This window comes from Rhinolophus hipposideros, assembly GCF_964194185.1.
Source record: "Rhinolophus hipposideros genome assembly, chromosome: 9".
Classification (NCBI taxonomy): Eukaryota; Metazoa; Chordata; class Mammalia; order Chiroptera; family Rhinolophidae; genus Rhinolophus; species Rhinolophus hipposideros.
In genome coordinates this window covers 27,366,033-27,383,592 of record NC_138055.1, presented here as the reverse complement: position 1 = coordinate 27,383,592, position 17,560 = coordinate 27,366,033, and the positions used below count along the sequence as shown (strand labels likewise).

The 17,560-nt window shown below is 43.4% G+C and overlaps 1 protein-coding gene across 2 annotated transcripts in view; it reads right to left on the bottom strand.

Annotated features, from left to right (window-relative positions):
* Positions 1 to 2,625: 2,625 nt before the first annotated feature.
* The window catches only part of BORCS5 (BLOC-1 related complex subunit 5), a 70,760-nt gene continuing 55,825 nt past the window's right edge, over positions 2,626 to 17,560 (bottom strand). For both annotated transcript variants that reach the window (XM_081059833.1, XM_081059832.1), the window contains exon 4: positions 2,626 to 3,329. In XM_081059833.1, coding sequence (XP_080915959.1) covers positions 3,099 to 3,329 — 231 coding nt within the window. In that variant the 3' untranslated portion in view covers positions 2,626 to 3,098. The remainder of the gene's footprint in view (positions 3,330 to 17,560) is intronic.

Below are 17,560 nucleotides of genomic sequence, written 5' to 3'. Positions count from 1 at the left end.
GAACTAGGAATAATGTGGAATAAGGGAGGTTTTAAAGGGACTGACCTTAAGCAATTAATTACAGGAGCTGGTAGGGGTCCTGGTTCAGCTGTTTCTTTGTCTGAAGTCACTGGGCAGGCTGGGCAGGCATGAAGCTGGATAGGCAGGATGGGGAGAACTGGGACGACTAAAGCCTGTAAGCAGCACGATGGAACCAGCATCTGTCTCCACCAGAACCCTTACTGGCCTCTCCCGTAAGCCCACGACCTGAAGGAGAAGCTAAGTGTCGTACCTGGCCCAGGCTTTCACAGCTGCTAGCAGCGTTGTGTGGGAGCTGGGGAAGCTGTGAGCCCAGCTGCTGCCCAGACCAAAGGTGCAGCAGATCCATTAATGTGCGTAGACGCAACAGGGCCTGACCGATGGCGACTCGCAGAGAGTAAGCATGGTCATTCCTTTACTTCCACGAACAAAACTCCTGCACATTTCTCTTGCGGCCAAACCTAGCCAGAAATGAGGGGGGAAGGGAATTCTGGGAAACACAGTTCAAGTGGACATTGCAAAACCACTACCATAAATATTATTAACTAGAATTCTTTGAAAAGATACCAAATTCATGTATTCTTCTCTGCTTCTACCCAGTAATGTCGCCTACCTACTTAGGACCCAAATCTAAGTGAACTGTGTTAAGTGCAGTGAGGGTAATAGCACCTGAACCCTGTGCCATTTTCACTACCCCTTCCTTGAAAGCACCGAGCACATCCCCGAGTTCAAAACTGGGTTCTGTATACTCCAGGAACTCAAAAAAAGAATGATGATGATGGCTGAAAAATGCAACTTACTGTCAGTCTAGGTGAAGGGAATATGGGTATTCCTTGTACTATTTTTTTCAACTTTTCTGCCAGTACGAAATTTTTAAAAAATGGAGTTAGAAATAGTAATGAGAGTCGGTGGGACCTAGTCAAGCCATACCAGATACTGAATGTAGTATTGTGAAATCTTAAAACCGTGTGAAAAATGAACAAAAAACCCCGCATGAAACAGTATGCAGAGAAAGATCAGTGGATTAGAATATAATCCAGAACTAGATCCTTAATTATATGGAGATTTAATATATGAAAGAAGGGGTGCTTCAACGGAGGGACATTATTCAATAAATGTTGCTCTTTTCTCCTCCATGACATTTCCTAGAATGACCTTGGCCATTTCATACGTTTCTGAGTTACAGAACATCTTTCTTGATTTGTACTCTAATGAGGTGCTCTAGAAATCGTTTAAGGCCCCACTAAAATCCTGACCCTCAAAAGGCGTCATAAAGACAAACTTCTTTCAACAGTGTGGCCCAACAAAGGAGAAAGGTATAGCTCCCGACTCCCAGCTCACTGCTTCCAGTTCCTCCATGGCTTCCTCAGACCACGTAATCTCTTTAGTCAGATGTCTCTATCCCACCTTACTAACGGGGGTAGGGTGGGGGGGAATGGGGGGGAGGCATCAGCGCCCACCCAGGAAGGCAGAAATGGGAGCTGAAGGTTGCCCTCAGAAAAAGGCAGCTGCTGCCTTGGCCTCTTCCCTTGGCTCTGGTTTCCAACTTGTCTTTCCAGCTCAGAGGGAATGAACAATCTTAATATTTTTTTGGTCCTTAGAAAATCCTAGAAGCTGTTGGTTTTTTCCTATGTCTCATTTAAAAAAAAAAAAAAACTTCTTTCCATTCAACTTGGAATGTTCATGTTTCTCCTGTCATCCAGTTGCTTTATGTCCTACATTTTATTCTGGGTTGCACGAACCTTACAAGATAGTAGTATCTGATTAAAATCCAAGATTTAAAAAATGTAAAAATCCACGAAGCAGACAAAATTTACCTGAGATATGCTAAGTTAAATGGGATCGATTTTAATCTTACAAATATACCAAAGGCTCATTCTGACATAAAAAAAAAAAAAAACAAACAAAAACAGCCCTGAGCTTTGGAGAAATAATGGGTGCACGGTGGAGACCTGCACGATATTCTGCCCCAGTCAGTGACTTCCTTCATCCCCAGCTCTGTTTCAATTTCCCAGCCTGGATCTGTTCCTACATTCCATTTCGATGCTTCTTCAGTCTTTTCTTCCATTAGAACCTTTATGATGTGCAAAGTACTACATGTAATACTTTTGTGGTTACTCAAATTGCTTCATTTCCTAAACTCCCATAGAAATTCAGCAGCATTTTGAGTTTATTCTCTTTAGAAAAGAAGGCCAGGGACATTTCTGTATCCCCGGCACAATGTCTGGCATATCGCAGGGGTTCCATAAATGCCTGCAGAGTGAGTGCTCTCTGTGGTCTGCTGTCAAAGCCTGGCCGCACCACAAGTTTACCAGGCCAGTAAAATAAATGCTGGCTAAAAACCTCATTACAAGACTTGGAGCCCTGCCAGTGCCGATGTAATAAAAAGAAACCTAAACTATGCCATCAGGGACACCCGTTATCAGTGGGAGATGAACCCAATGGGGGTGTAGAAAGGAGTCTTGGGTTTCCGATGACAACATATGAGGGACAACATATCCTGGCACACAACAGAAATACCAGGGTTTCCCCAGGGCAGGAAGAGTGCCCCAGATAAAGAGCTGGAAGGATGGAAACAGGGTAGCAACAGTAACAACACAGAGACCTGGATTAAATTAGTTCTTTATGTTTACAACCTATAACCCAGAGAGCCTACTGAGTAGAATTTCATGAAGGCATCAAGGACACGGAGCTTAAAATATTTCTCCCCTTCTCTCCATATTTTCACTTCCAAAGCTAGACTAGATAATATACACTCCATATTTAAAAAAATCTAAACAAAACAAAAATAATTCCCAATGCAGAGTTCTTTAACGATTTCCTAATAATTCAACCATTCCAATTTCAGTGATCACTGAGAATTAGTTTGGTTAATTCTGCAAAGAGAAAATGCATCAGGCAGGGGGTAGACAGGCTAAGTCAGGTGTTCAGGCCAGCCGACTGCTTCACATCCCCTTCAACCAGCTGCGAGCCCCGGCGCATCGCATGACTTGAGTTCCCAACGTCCTCAGGGTACTGGTGGGGCCAGGCTGTCCCCACAGCACGACAGCCGACAGCCAGGCAGCAGGGGAGACGCACCACTAGAGAGCGAGCTCCCGCTCTGGTTTCATGCTGAAGGGCTCCAGCCTCTCGCCCTCGGGCAGCATGCTGTTGAGCCTGTCTAGCAGGGGCACCGTCTGGTCTATGCCCATCTGTATGCGGCGGAGGATGGCGGACATCTCGTTGACCTTCTGGATCTGCTCCGCGTATTTGGCGTATCTTTTCTGGCGCTCTTGCATGAAGCTGAAGAGAGTTTCTACAGACAAATCCATCTGCAGAAGGGAAAGAAGCGAAATGCAGTAAGTCTAGTGTGAACATCTCCTCTGAGGAGGATCAGGTGGTCAGCGCGATTCCCACGAGGCACAGAGTCCCACAGGTAACGTGGAAGCTGACCAGCTTTAGGGGTAGCACTGGGGGCATTAAACCCCAAAACAAAAATACCTGCATGAACACAACTTGATTAACTATGATTCCAGAACCATCTTTAGAGGGAGACTAAGAGATGACTGTCTCTGGCTGTGTTTTGGGAATGTCAGCCAGTTACACCTTGCTGAAACCCAGGGATTTCTCTCTCGATCTCTCTACATGAAAGAATCCTGGGCTTAAAAATCAGACAGACCAGAGTGTTTGAACCTGGCTCTGCCACTTGAGTGGAAAATACTTATGCTTTCTCTCTCAGGATCTTCATCTGCAGAAAAAGGGAACAAATTCCAGTTACAGCGTTGCGGTGAGGATGAAAGTTAACGCATGCAAACACATCTTAGCACAGCACGGGGCATGGCACAGCAGTGCTTTAAAATGTATTTTTCATTCTTTCCTCTTTCCCCTGAATGGCTGAGATGGGCAGTCCCTCGGGGGAAGCCTGCAGGAAAAGGGGGGGCTCTTCCAGCCAGGACCAAAAATGCCCACCAAGGCTCAAGTCCTGTGAGGCAAATTGTGAGGACTGTTTCACGCAGCCTCTCCCCCAGTTAAACTTTAGGCTCTAGGCTCCCCTCTGTGACCTCTTTTCTTCCCCTGGTGAAGTCTTTGGGACCTACCATCTTGATAAAATAGGGGGAGGGGACCTGTGGCGTGTCAGATGCCTGTACCCCTTCCTCTGCGGACCCCACGTCGGCTCCCTCCTCCTAGTTTCATATCTATTCCAGGAGCGCATGCCCAAACAGCATCATGCAAAGTGCTGGCACTCACGCAGGTTAGTTACTACAGAGCCTCTCAAAGCTTTGTGACCAAAACAAAAACAAAACAAACTATATGTTAATACAGGAGACTAAAGCCAGCCCTGAGAAAAATCACCAGTTCTATTTTAATACTATGTGTTGCGGGGAGAGGGATGAGAGGAGTGGAGATGTGTTAGAAGAATTCAGTGCTTGTTTTTTATATGTTTGTCGTTCTTTCCCTTGTTCTGAAATGCCCAGGGGACAAAAAGACAGCTAGTGGGAGGGGGGCGCAGGGAGGAACAAAACCCACCAGAATGGGAAACTCCAAATAACATGGAAACAATTTATACTTTCAGAGGGTTCTCTGCAACCCTGATCCATCATTCAGCACACTGGAGATAGTGACCCAGTAAATTACTGTTCGTAACAGTCAATCGCCAGGCCTTTTCAGGATGGCAATTCAACCCAGCATCTAGAAATACTCTGCCTTCTGAGAGATGGTGGGAGATGTGGGAGCTGCTTGGAATCCTCATAAGAACCAGCACGGCTCATTGAACAGCCCACTCCAGAATTCAGAACCTTCTCAGGCTATCACATTTCACTTGGCAGGAGCATTCCCGCCCTGCCTTTCACCAGACTAGATAGACACCCGGGGAGTTCATCTGAAATGGCCTCCAAGGCTCTAACTTATCCTAAGGCCCTTGGCAATCAACCCATCCCCTCCCTGATTTATACTTGATCAGATTTTACAACCATATTAGCAAGGTATTTGTTCAGATGGCACACAAGTCCCTACACATTTCCACATCCAGCCAGGGCCCATGTTTAATGTATCCAGAGCTTTTGTCCAAAACCACTTCATGTTTAATGCTTAGGTGAGCACATATAATTCAAGCATGCTGTTCATACGTGCTTATGTCTTTCAATAGTCAATTCCATAACAGTCCATGAAAGAAAAAAAACAACAGAAGAGGAAACAGAGTTGAATGACCTCCAAAGTGACAAAACCAAGACTACAATCGAGATCTCCTCAGTCCAGCATCATCCTTTTACACATATTTCCTTAATGAGCGAGTGTACCATTAGTGGTACATGAGATTTTAGTTGGTACATGACATGACATTTTAGAACATCAAATTACAATGATGAAAAAATCATTGCCTTTTAAATCTTTCCCCATTCTTTTTTTAATTGCTGCAAGCAAAGTCTCAATCTGGTGCAAGTAAGACTTTAATACCTGGAAAAGTGTAATAAAATTGGTGGTATCTATTTCTCATGTACCTGCCCTTTGCAGGTGATATCTATTTCTCATGTACCTATCTTGAGGTAACACTTCCTGATCCCTGATCCCTATATTTGTACGTACCATGAATCCCAGTACAGACTTATTCTAGCACATCTGACATGACTCTAAGCAGTAAGTCAGTTATCTGATGAAATTCTGGAGCTTACCATTTTGACAATCTGGGACATATCCTTATTTACCTTTCCTATTTCTATTTTTGGCACAAAGATTCTAGAAGCATAAATAGACACAGTCGACAGACATTTATTGAGTACTATAATGTGCCATGCATCATGCGAGGTCCTCGGGATGTAGAGACTAAGAGCCCAACCTATTTATACCCATACAGCTTATTGTGTACATCAATGTGACTTTTCTTTTCCATTGTCTTTGTTAACATGGCTTTAGTTTTCCAGGAAACTCAGGCCCAGGAAGAAAAAGGTTGCAAATAACTTTGTTTCAGGAACTTCCAGAAAAACCACTTCTATGAAAAACTGTTAGATTTTTCCAATAGACAGAGAATGACCGTTTATTCTCCACAACTCTTGCCTCGAAACCCCTGCCTTGCGGTGACCACGTGACTAAATTCTACTCAGTGGTATGTATATGTGGAAGTCTCTTGTGGCAGCTGTTAGCTGGCATACACTCTGTCCTCTTCCTCCCCCTCCTCCCTCTGCTGCTGCTGGAATGCAGCCCCCTTAGACCACTAGAATAACTAAGGGCACATCATTGGGTTAGCAGAGCAGTGAGCTAGTAGTCTGGGTCCATGCAGACTTTTTGGGTGAGAGTAATACCAGGCCTGGGAGAGAATAAATTTCCATTCTTCATAAGCCCCTGTAATTTTGGGTCTCTGTTGAATTTAATCTCATACTGATAGAAAAATGAATGAGATAAACTCCCTGCCCTCAAGGAACTAAATGTTTACTCTCAAACTCATACTTTAAATCTTGCCCTACATAGTCACATTATTTTTTGAAATATGGCAGTATATTTCAGAAGACAGGTGGAAAAGGGGACGAGATTATTTGTGGGTACATCTGCAGGCTTTTTAAAAACATTAGATATCCACAGAATGTGCTCAAACTTGTTCCAGATACCTGTTGCAGCCTATTTGCCCACCTGGTTAGTCCACTGCCAGATATGGCAGCTGGGTGAGGCAGGGTTTCAGGGCGTCACTACAGTGGGAAGAGTTGTGGTCAACAGGTTAACGTAGAATCTGGTTTGGTGCCAGTGCTGAGCCTGAAGCTACTCAGCAAGTCTCAGAGCACACCAAGGCCAGCTGTCGCCAGCCTGGGGCCTGTGGACTCTGATAATTTTTCAAGAAAGAGTGCAATGTGGGTGGGCTGGCTGCTATCAGAGAAAGTGCCTCTGGTCTTGGGCGAGTTGGGTGGGGCGGGGTCCCAGAGAAGCTCACCAGACCAATCAGATTCAGATTTGGCCGTGTGGGGGCGGGCTCGATACAGGAAAGATGGCGCCTACCCGCCAGCTGCATAGAAGGACCCCTCACAGGAAAAATGGTGACTGTCCTCCAGCCCTCACTCGGGAGCCACAAACCTCAGTCTGACCCCCGTATGCCTCCGATGCTCTACGCGTAACTGTCCCTCTGCCAGAGCCCAAGGTGAGTGCCTGCGAGCGAGTCTGTGTACGGGCCCTTTAAGAGGACACCTGGGCTTCCCGCAACCTTCTGTCCCTCCAAGTCAGTCAGAACCCCACTGTTTTTCACAGCCAGATGTTGTGGGGGCTCCTCTTCTTGGCACCAGTACTCTGGGCTGGTATAGGGCTGGGGTCTCTCGCACCTCTCGGGCGGTGTGGTGGGGGGAACCTCCACGGCCGAGATAGCCCTCCTGATTCTCAACCGTCACACTAAGGTTTGGGCTAGCCTGTTTCCGTCTTCGCCCCCTCCTACCAGTCTCATCGTGGCTTCTTTGTATCTTGTGGGGACACAGCCAGGAGTGCAGTTTCCAGGCTCTCGGCCTCATGTGGAAAGGTGCTCACTCGGGTAGTAAATGGCCATCAACTGTGATCGGATGGCCATCAGCTGTGGCTAGTTGGCCGTCAGCGGTAACCAGTGAGCCATTGGCCACTAATTCTGCATATGATTGATTACCTATGACCTTGAACCGGTTACTTAGCCAGTTACTGGCTACACAAGCAGCAAATGGGGGCTAACAAGAAGATGGTGGCTGAGCTAGCAAGCGTGGATTGCAGCTAGCAAGTGGGGTTGGTTGGCTGGCAGAGAAGTGGACAGTAGGTTGCAGATCGTGTGGATCCTATTCCCTGTGTCTCGAACCCAGCCGCCAGTGAGACTATAGTGGTGTGACTCCCCCATCTATGGCTCCGTGGGTGTTCCTTTTTGGTCTCACCATATCCTGCGTTCTTATGCGGGGAGCAGGACCAGAGACCTCGCATATGACACCCTGCATGACAATCTTTAATTATAAAACTTTTGTTCAGCCAGACTTCAGATGATTCGCCAGGTTGATAGTTCTATAATTTGGTTGTAATTTGAATGTGTTCACGGGAGGAAGCAGGCACAGTGTTTATCTACTCTGCCATCTGGGATCTCTTTTCTTCAATTGAGTTAATTAAAAACAAAAATAGGGAAGAGGGGGCCAGTGAAGAGTCACTGGAAATGAGCTAGAAGCTCAGGGAAAAGTCCTGCAGGTCACCTGGAAGTGGGATCTGGCCTTCTTGGGACCAAGGATCCAAGAAGAAGGTGTAAGACTGACACATGTCTGAAGGTTGTACCCATGGGCACTGTTAAGTCAACTGGACTATAAATCAGGAAGAAAAAAAAGAATAGTTAGATGTTAACCAGACAGTTGTCTCAATAGAGCTCCCTTGCTAAATGCCGGACACAGTGTGGAAGGGAAAAAATTCTGGTCAGTTCTCACATCACTTTGAGGATTCTGGAGGCTTCCAGCTCATGACCAAGATTATCCTGAATCCAATCTTGTTGTCTACTGCCAAAGGAATTGGCTATTCGTGACATCCATGCCCACACTGATGTTGCACTCCTAACCTCAGGAGGGACGGGCTTCGTGGAAGCTCCCATCCTAACTGAGCTGGAGTGGCAGAATAGAACTTAGTTGCTTTCAGACCCACTGGCTTAAGTTCTCAATAGTTCACCTTCCATGGTTTGGCCAGAGCTTTTACCACAGGTGTGAAGTGACCATCCCGACCCTGCAAATGACCTATTTAGACATCTGAAGGCATTGCTGAGCTCGAGCTGAGTGACAGAGTCACTCGGAAAGAATGGGGCTGGGGGCTTCTCTCACAAGAGGTGAGGGCTTCTCCAAAACACAACACAATAAGGAACACATGTGAGGCTGGGTAATTATTCCAGCTTTATGACCAACAGCTTGTGGATGAAGACAGTAGTGTCAGAACTGGGTCAAAATCAATTCTGCATATGATTGATTACCTATGACCTTGAACCAGTTACTTAATCTCTTTGCGCCTCAACTTTTCACCCTTAAATTGGGGTTAATAATTAGTACTGACCCTTAAATTAAATTGGGGATAATAATTAGTACTGACCTCCTAGGGTTGCTGTAAGGAGTAATGACATAACATTCACAAAACACCTAGAACAGACCCCGGAAAAACAGAACTCCATAAATTATAAAATAAACATAAACAAACAGAAACTAAGTATAGAAATCTCTTCTACATGAAGAATGGAAAAGCCAGATAAGAAATTCAATAAATAAGAGGGGGGAAATGGGGGGATGACATTTTGAGATATCCAAGTAGACACAATATATCTTTGTTACAAAGGCGGGGGAGCTTATTGTTATGTCTCATCTCTATTACATTAACTGTCTTCAAGGCTTTCACAATCACTCAGATGACAATTTACCATTGTCTGTTTTTGCTGACATGTTTTATTTTTGTTCTGAACTTCTGCTGAAAAATCTTACAACAGAGTCACATTACTCACCCCAAAGTTTCCTGACAGGAACATTTCACACTGTGTAATAACTGAAATCATTAATACCTACTACCCCTTCCATGTGTTTTGGTCTATATATTCAGCCATAGAATGATTCACTATTACCTCTCTCTGGTGCTACCCAACATGGTAAAATAAACATATGTAAGTGTACATGCATGTATATATACTTTTTCTCAAAAAAAATATTTTGAAAGCAAGCAGAAGAGCTTTTATAAATACCATCCCCCAATAAGAGTATAGTACTTAAAAATTTTTGTGAGATAAAACTTCCTGATAGACTAAGTTTGATGCTGGTTTGGGACAGGTAGATCATCCTATGAAAGACGTCTAAATGCTTGATGTAATTTCCTTTTCAAAGTAAAGGTAATCTTTTCCAAGTAGTGATACACATACTACAAGGTCCTATAGCTTTAAGTTAGAAAAGATGCATGATACAACAATAAGAGCTTCATATAGGAATTGTACCTCTTCTAAATTCTAAAACCTTAAGTTGCAGATATGTACAAGATGGCCAAAAACAAGTTTAATAACTTTTTCATGAGTCAAAAGAAAAATGAGGGCGGCTGGATGGCTCAGTTGGTTAGAGCGTGAGCTCTTAACAGCAAGGTTGCCGGTTCGATTTCCCCATGGGTCAGTGAACTGCGCCCTCCACAACTAGATTGAAAACAATGGCTTGAGATTGGAGCTGAGCCTCCGGTGGGTGGCCAGTTGGCTCAGTGGTTGGAACGCAATGCTCATGACACCAACGTCGCCAGTTAGAGGCCCACATGGGCCAGTGGGCCCCCCCACAACTAGATTGAAAAAAACGACTTTGACATCCTGGAAAAACACACTATTCTCCAATATTCCCCAATAATTAAAAAAACAAGAAAGAAAGAAAAATCGTGTTTCATAGTTAACAAAATTCAAGTCTACGGGATCGATACTGTTGCTTTTCCTGTGCCTAAATTACTTAGGTTCACAAGAAAAACAAAAAAGACTGCTTAAGGACTTAATAGAGACTACATTTAAAAAGTCACCCCTCTTTCCCATCCTTTAAAAGTAATGTTCAGCTTTTAATGAGATGCCTCTCAGTTAAGCCTCAAGATCAATTTTCATTTGGTCTCGATGGATAATTGACTCTTTGCAGTCCTTCTACATGTACATTCCTGTTTCCCAAGGTCAGGTTAGGAGTACGAAGGCGGGAAGGAGGAGGTCCTGGTATGCCCCGGCCAGTGAACCAAGGGGGCTGCCTGCCCTTCTCACATTCCAAGCCCAGCCCCAGCTTTGTCCTTCCTTTGCATGGACATCCTCTGTGCGCCCAAATGTAATGAATATACAGTGATATAGAATTCTACTCTTATTTTAAGGTTTTTCTAGCTAATGGGGCTAAAAGGGAAAAAGGACAATTCATCCTGTTGTACAGCTATCCAAATAATGAATTCTGAGGTCAGGAACAATCTGCGGGGACATGGCCGTACTTCAAATGTCTGTTTGGAGATGGGCATATTACTGATTTTTAGCAATGCAGGCTCATCTCCACCCCAAGTTCATTACCATAGAAAGACAGAAGGCTTGAAGTTATTAGGTTGGTGCAAAAGTAATTGTGGTTTAAAAGGTTAAAAATAATTGCAAGAACAGCACTAACTTTTGCACCAACCTAATAAATCCTACTAGTTGTGTGACAAATCGCAAACTGAGTCTCTCAGCTTCTACTTTTTAAAAGTGGTAATAATAATAGTTGTCATCTGTCCATCCTATCTCACAGAAGTGTTATAAGGATTATAAATGAGAGTATAGAGCTATAAATTGAAAGGTTATATTATTATAACAAATTCCACTGAATGGCCAAATATGCTCAGAGGTTTTTTCTAACACTAAAATAAAACTAAGATATTCTTAAATTATATGACCATATTCAAAGGAAAATGCTTCAATGTTTTACATACAGCTTCACCCTCTCACATGTTCTGAAGCTCAGAACTACCAATTCTCCTGATTAGAGAGAACAGTCAGCATAACGTAAATTAGTACTGTCCAAAGGGCCAACGCTGGTGTTGCAAATATACCTCCTCATTTCACCAAAAATATACAAATAGCTAACAAGTACATGAAAAGATGTTCAACGTCATTCAACATCAGGGAGATGAGAATCAAAACCACAAAGAGATGCTCCTTTACATTCACTAGGATGGCTAAAATAAAAAGAGAGACTATAACAAGGGTTAGTGAGGATGTGGAGAAACTGAAACCCTCATGCACTTCTAGTGTGAAATGTAAAATGGTGCATTGCAGCACTTTGAGAAACAGGCTGGCAGTTTCTCTAAAAGTTAAACATACAGTTACCATATGACCCAGCAATTTCACTCCTAGGTATATACCCAAGAGAACTGAAACATATATTCACACAAAAGCTTGTACACAAATGTTTATGGCAATATTATTCATGATAGCCCAAAGTGGAAACAACCCAAATGTCCTGAAGAATGGATAAACAAAATGTGGTATGTTCATACAACGGACTATTATTCAGCCATGAAAAGGAATGCAATACTGATATAAGCTACAACATAGATGAGCCTTGATAACATCATGTTAAGTGAAAGAAGCTAGACACAAAAGGCCACAAATGATTCCATTTATATGAAATGCCCAGAATAGGCAATCCATAGACACAGAAAGATTAGTGGTTGCCAGGGGATAGGAAAACAAAGGATGGGGGGTGATGAAAATGTTCTGGAATTAGATAGTGGTGTTGGCTGCATAACTTTGACTATACTAAGAACCACTAGAATTGTACACTATAAAAGGGTGAGAGGTACCTCAACATCGAGTTCTCTGCAATCTCTTAGAACCTTCTTTGCTTGTTTTTAAATTGACCCCACAATGGCCGCATTCTTAATCTCACTTCTGACTGGTGGTACCTTCTTCTTTAGATCTTTCTTCTACTCTAAGAACATGGTGCTTGGGCTCAGTTGCTCTAGTTTTCACATGTCAGCTACTTCCTGATTGTCTCTGACTCATATTATTAAACTGTCTCTACTTCAGCGAGTGGAATGCCCCCTTGCCACCAGAGTTTGGCATGACCTAGCCCACCCTCCTTCTTCTAGCCTCACCGTACTTTTCACTCGATCTCTATTGGGGATCCAGACAGATTATACAAATTGCTAGGCTGCAACACAAACGTTGCCGGATCAACTTTGTGTGTTCTAGCGCGCCAGCCCTCCTTCAGATCATCATGCTTACATGGATTTGGGGATTCTCTGGGAGTGTCTTCTCTGGGATGCCTCTTTTGCGCAATGGACACACAATGGCAGGTGTTTTCATTTATTACATCCCAGGCTAAATGTCACCAGTTATCACATACTGCACATGTTGAGGTGACCCCGTTTCTGAAGACAACAGTTTGCAATGACAGCTTAGAAGAGGAAACTCTTATTTGTTCTCATATCATTCTTTGGATCTACAAATCAGACAAGAAGAAAAACCTCTCTCTGGGAAACCTCAGTCTACATGGTCTACCAAAAACATCATTCTCCTGGTAGAGATGTGGACTTGGGGAATCAGAGATCACAAAACGTGCCCAGGGCCACACAGCTAACTAGCAATGAAACCAGAATTCAAACCCATGACTCTTCACCTATCTTTTCACAGAGCTCATTAATTCAAATGTCAATTCATTTCACGTAAATACATACCATGTTGAGCAATGTGTTCAATACGTTTTAAAAATCCTCAACAGATGAATCTAAATGGCAATTTTTATACTTTTCAAGTGCAGTGAAAGACTGTTTGTTTCTAATTTAACCAATATTTAATTTTTAATAACAAAAATAACAAAGCACCAGATAAAACATGGACATGTATAGAAACAAAAACTGAGAAGAGACCAAAGGAATAAACTATTTGTTAACAGATAAGCTTGAGTGACATTTTCACTGTCAGTCTGTTTGTACACTTGGTATGCTGACATTTCACTTGTGCAAGCCTTTCTCGATCCTTGACTTCACCAAGGGGGCTTAGAACAGAATTTTAGAGTGGCATGAGTCCTGCGAGATCATTTGATCCCATACCCCTCACTTTACTAGTCTACTCCAGAGTGGTTACGCTGGTACTGCCAGCACCTGGTCTAGATTCCAAATATCCTGATTCCAGGGGCCATTGATTCCAGGGGCCATGACAGGACATTACTGTCAATTGCCCCAAGCAACAAAGTTAGCCAGTGGCATTTCATTTCCCATAGTTTATCTTGTCAGATGAATTATAACTATGTGTGAAAACTGTGATCTAAAGCAAAGTTTTTCAAGACACCATTTCTGGCCACAAGGAAAACAAAAATCTAGCGTTAACTGATGTCCAAATCAAATGACAAGGTCAAACCAAAGAAATATCTCCAGGTCCATTAGGAATAGGAACCTGCACAGGTAGACCTAGCTCTGCAACTAGGAGGATATCAGTTAAAACTGTGCCCAGTTTCTGCTTCCTTCTGGAATTACGCAAGCCTTCTCCAGCTCCTTATTAGTCTGCCATTTCCTGTTGCTCAATGGTCAAACAATGAGCAGACTGTGGCCAGTGTTTTCATTAATTACACCACAGGGTGAATGGCATCTATTACCACATAGTGGGCATTTTGAAGTGACCCTGCTTCCTTTGTTCAAACTATGTAAATGTCTCAGTAAAGGAACAAATTTTATTGGGGTCTTCAACAGAATCAAGAGATACCAAGACCTCAGGAATTTGAATTGCATCACTTGCTCCAATAATTATTTTGTGACTTGCCCAACTTCGCCTTATGCCTTCTTACCCTCTGCGGGAAGGTAGGAGAGAAATAGCAAAACCTTTCAGCAGTTCCCAAAGCCAATATGTTAGTCAGGCAGATTACCTTCTCCTTCCCCACCCCCCAGAAAGGGGCTAGACAGCAATACTGAAAGGCAGGAAACGGTAAAGAACATCAGGGTAAAACTAAAAGCTGGAGGGCAGAAATCCCACTCCTCCCTATGACCTTGGGAGAGTTTTCCCTGGACTCTGAAAGACATTCCTTCAGGGCACACTGACATCTTAGAAGATTTTTTGCCTCCTTGAGAAGTCCGTTGTGCTTTTTGTCTGACTAATTAAAGACCCTTCCTCTCTCTGCAGTCCTTTCAGAGTGGGACAGGGCAGGCACGAAGCCTCGCAGCACGGATCCACTCTCACCTTCGTTACTTCCACAGTCCTCAGAGATCCTGGTAAAAGGCCCCTTTCATAAAAAAGGGATTGATGAGGAGTGTAGAAAAAGCAGGCCGAGTTGGCATTTTAAAGACATAAATGTGGGGTCTTCTGGGTTATTTTTAAAAGTGTGACTACGTCCTATAAGGATTGCTTTTGAAATAGAAAAGTATACTGTGAAACTATGAAGGGAATTATAAATATTGTTAGAATTAGGTACAAACAAGGGGAGGAGCTGGGAAGGAAAAAGCCTCACATCAAGAATTGAAAAGAAAGGAAAAAGGACCACAGAAAAAGCATTTGGAGTCTCAAATGTGGGTTTTAGATCTGGATTTGAGTCCCAGTTCCACTACTTAACAACTGTGCTTTACCACAGTTTACCTTTCAGGTCTCTGTACCTCAATTTCTTCAGCTGTCAGACACAAATGATAATGTATGTAAAATGCCTACTCCAGACCTGGCACATGGTAAATGTGTGAAACACGACAGCTGTGTTGTTAGTATTACTATTGCTACTTCCTTCAGAGAGGCATGGAGAAGCCAAGTTGGTAGGTGGAGAATATAGTCAGTGAAGAAAACCTGGATCCCCTTCCCAATGTCCAGGATTAAGAGAAATAAAAGTTTGTATGACCTACGTGACACATTAAATATTTTAAAATCTGAGCTAAAGTGACTAAACAATGTGAAACTGCATTAATTAGAATTCCCTCATTTAGGCACCCAAACTATCCATGAACGCAGCCCCTTTTTTGACTCATAGTAAAGAACAGACCTTGGAAGTGGTGTGGAGGTAAATATTTCACAGCCAAAACCCTCTACCACACGCCTGAAGAAAGAACAGGAGATACCCGATACGAAACGACGACGATGACACTAACACAGTATTTGGCGTATCTCAGTTGACGCCAGAGCCTGTGCTCCTAAACACTATGCAGGACGACCTCTCCTGATCTGCAGGAGCCTGATGTAGAGCCCAGAGGCCCATGTCAGCACCCATGCAGACAGCTGAGATAATGATTCATCTTCACCACATGTATTCATCCAGTAAACATTTCCTGAGCACTAGGGGAGAAATGGGGCAGGAGTTCACTTCTGACCAAGGAATGTTTTACGTGTAGGCTGTTGGTATATATTGATGGGAATGTAGGATTCATCAAGCAGAGAGAGGGAGCAGACGCTAGCAGGAAGGAGTCCAGTAGAAGGCACGGAGCTGGAGTAGACACCAGGGAGCAGCCTGAATGTAATGGGTTTTGGAGAATACGGCTATGACCTTTACAAGATGGAAAGGCAGGACAGTAACTGGTTACTGAGAATCTAGGTCTCATCAAGGGTGAAAGAGACAATGGCTGGGGTACTTTAGGATATAGGAAAAAATAATTGCTGAAACTGTGCTGTAATTCTGCCACTAGTATTTCCACAGAATAGTATCACCTCCTTCTTGGTCTCGCTCCATTTGAAATAAATGACTTCTACTCCCTAAAATTATCCTTTAATTTACATGTCCTTTAATTTACACCTCTTTAGGGTCCTGGAGAATACCTGCACACCCATTATCCCATTTGCTCTGGGCTGCACGTTGGCTGTCACCTTAACTTTCTGCGTGAGCAATTTCTAGTAATGGTTTGATATGACTTTAGACAACTGACAAGCTTACTATTCTTGTGTAGAATGAAAACTGGAGTAATGCCAGGGTGGCACCTAAAGTCTTATATATAATATTAAAGTAGAGTCTGTCAACATGGGCAGGAAAAAAGTTAGCTGTTGCCTCAAGCTCTAAGAACACATAGTAGAGAAATCCTTTCGAAATCCTTGAGACCTGATAGAATTAGAGATATTTTTTTAAAGGGGTATGAATCTGCAAGTGTCCTCCTACTAACAACTGAGATAGCAAGTAAGTCTCCAGTTCAGAACATCCAGATAAGTGTAAAGATGAATAGCTGGTTAATAATGCATAGAACCTTGGGTACTGTGATTGTCACTGGTCCAAAAATTTGATCAATTTTAGGTATAGACAGAGCTTGAAATGAGCTGGGGAGAGAGAGGGAAAGGGCGCTAGTACCTGGCAAATGCAGCCAGTATGAGGAAAGCCAGCAGAGCCACCTGTCTAGGGCAGGCAGACTGGGGGATGGGGCTGTGGGTTCCATGTGCTCACAAGTTGGTATCCAGCATCTGAATGGAGTTAACTCTTAAAGCAGCCAAATAACTGGGCTTTGCTCATGCCTCGCCAAAAAAACACCAGTCTTCATTTCCAAAAGGCAAGTAATGAACTTGATTGGGCCCTCTTCCAGGATTTCTGCCTTTTGGCAGGGCAGTGCTGGTGTAAAGGAAGTGTGGGGCCAGGCCGAAGGAAGTACTGTACGGCAGACCTTACAGCCCGACAAACCAGAATAGGCCAATCTCCCATCTCTATTTCCTGCTACCCAAGGGACCCGTTGTATTTCTTACCAAAAAGAAAGGTTGCCCAAAGGACAAGGGTGGGGGACACTATAACTATATTGTAAGGTCTCAACCTGAAATTTACACTGGTTACTTATAAGATAGAAAGGGAACACAAAACTTTCCTGAAATGCCTTGCCCTTGGTATTTCAGCAAAAAGAAGCCCAACATCTCAATGCTCTTACCAATATTTGTAGTTTTAAGTAAACACTCCCAACCCATTTTATAATTTTAAGTCAAGCTAGCAGCAACCAATGCCAGGATATGTTTAAAAGCAGCAACAGGAACCTAACAACGTTGTCATTTAAAGGACATTCACAGTTCTAGGTGGCAGGCAAAGAGTAACAGCCTCACCTGACCAGTGATTCACACGAAGCAGGCTTTGAATTAAAGGAGCTCAGCATGAATGCTAATGCAAGTTCACACACTGATTCTTTGTGCAACACTCGGAGCAACTCAGTTAACCTTGTTCAATCTCTCCCC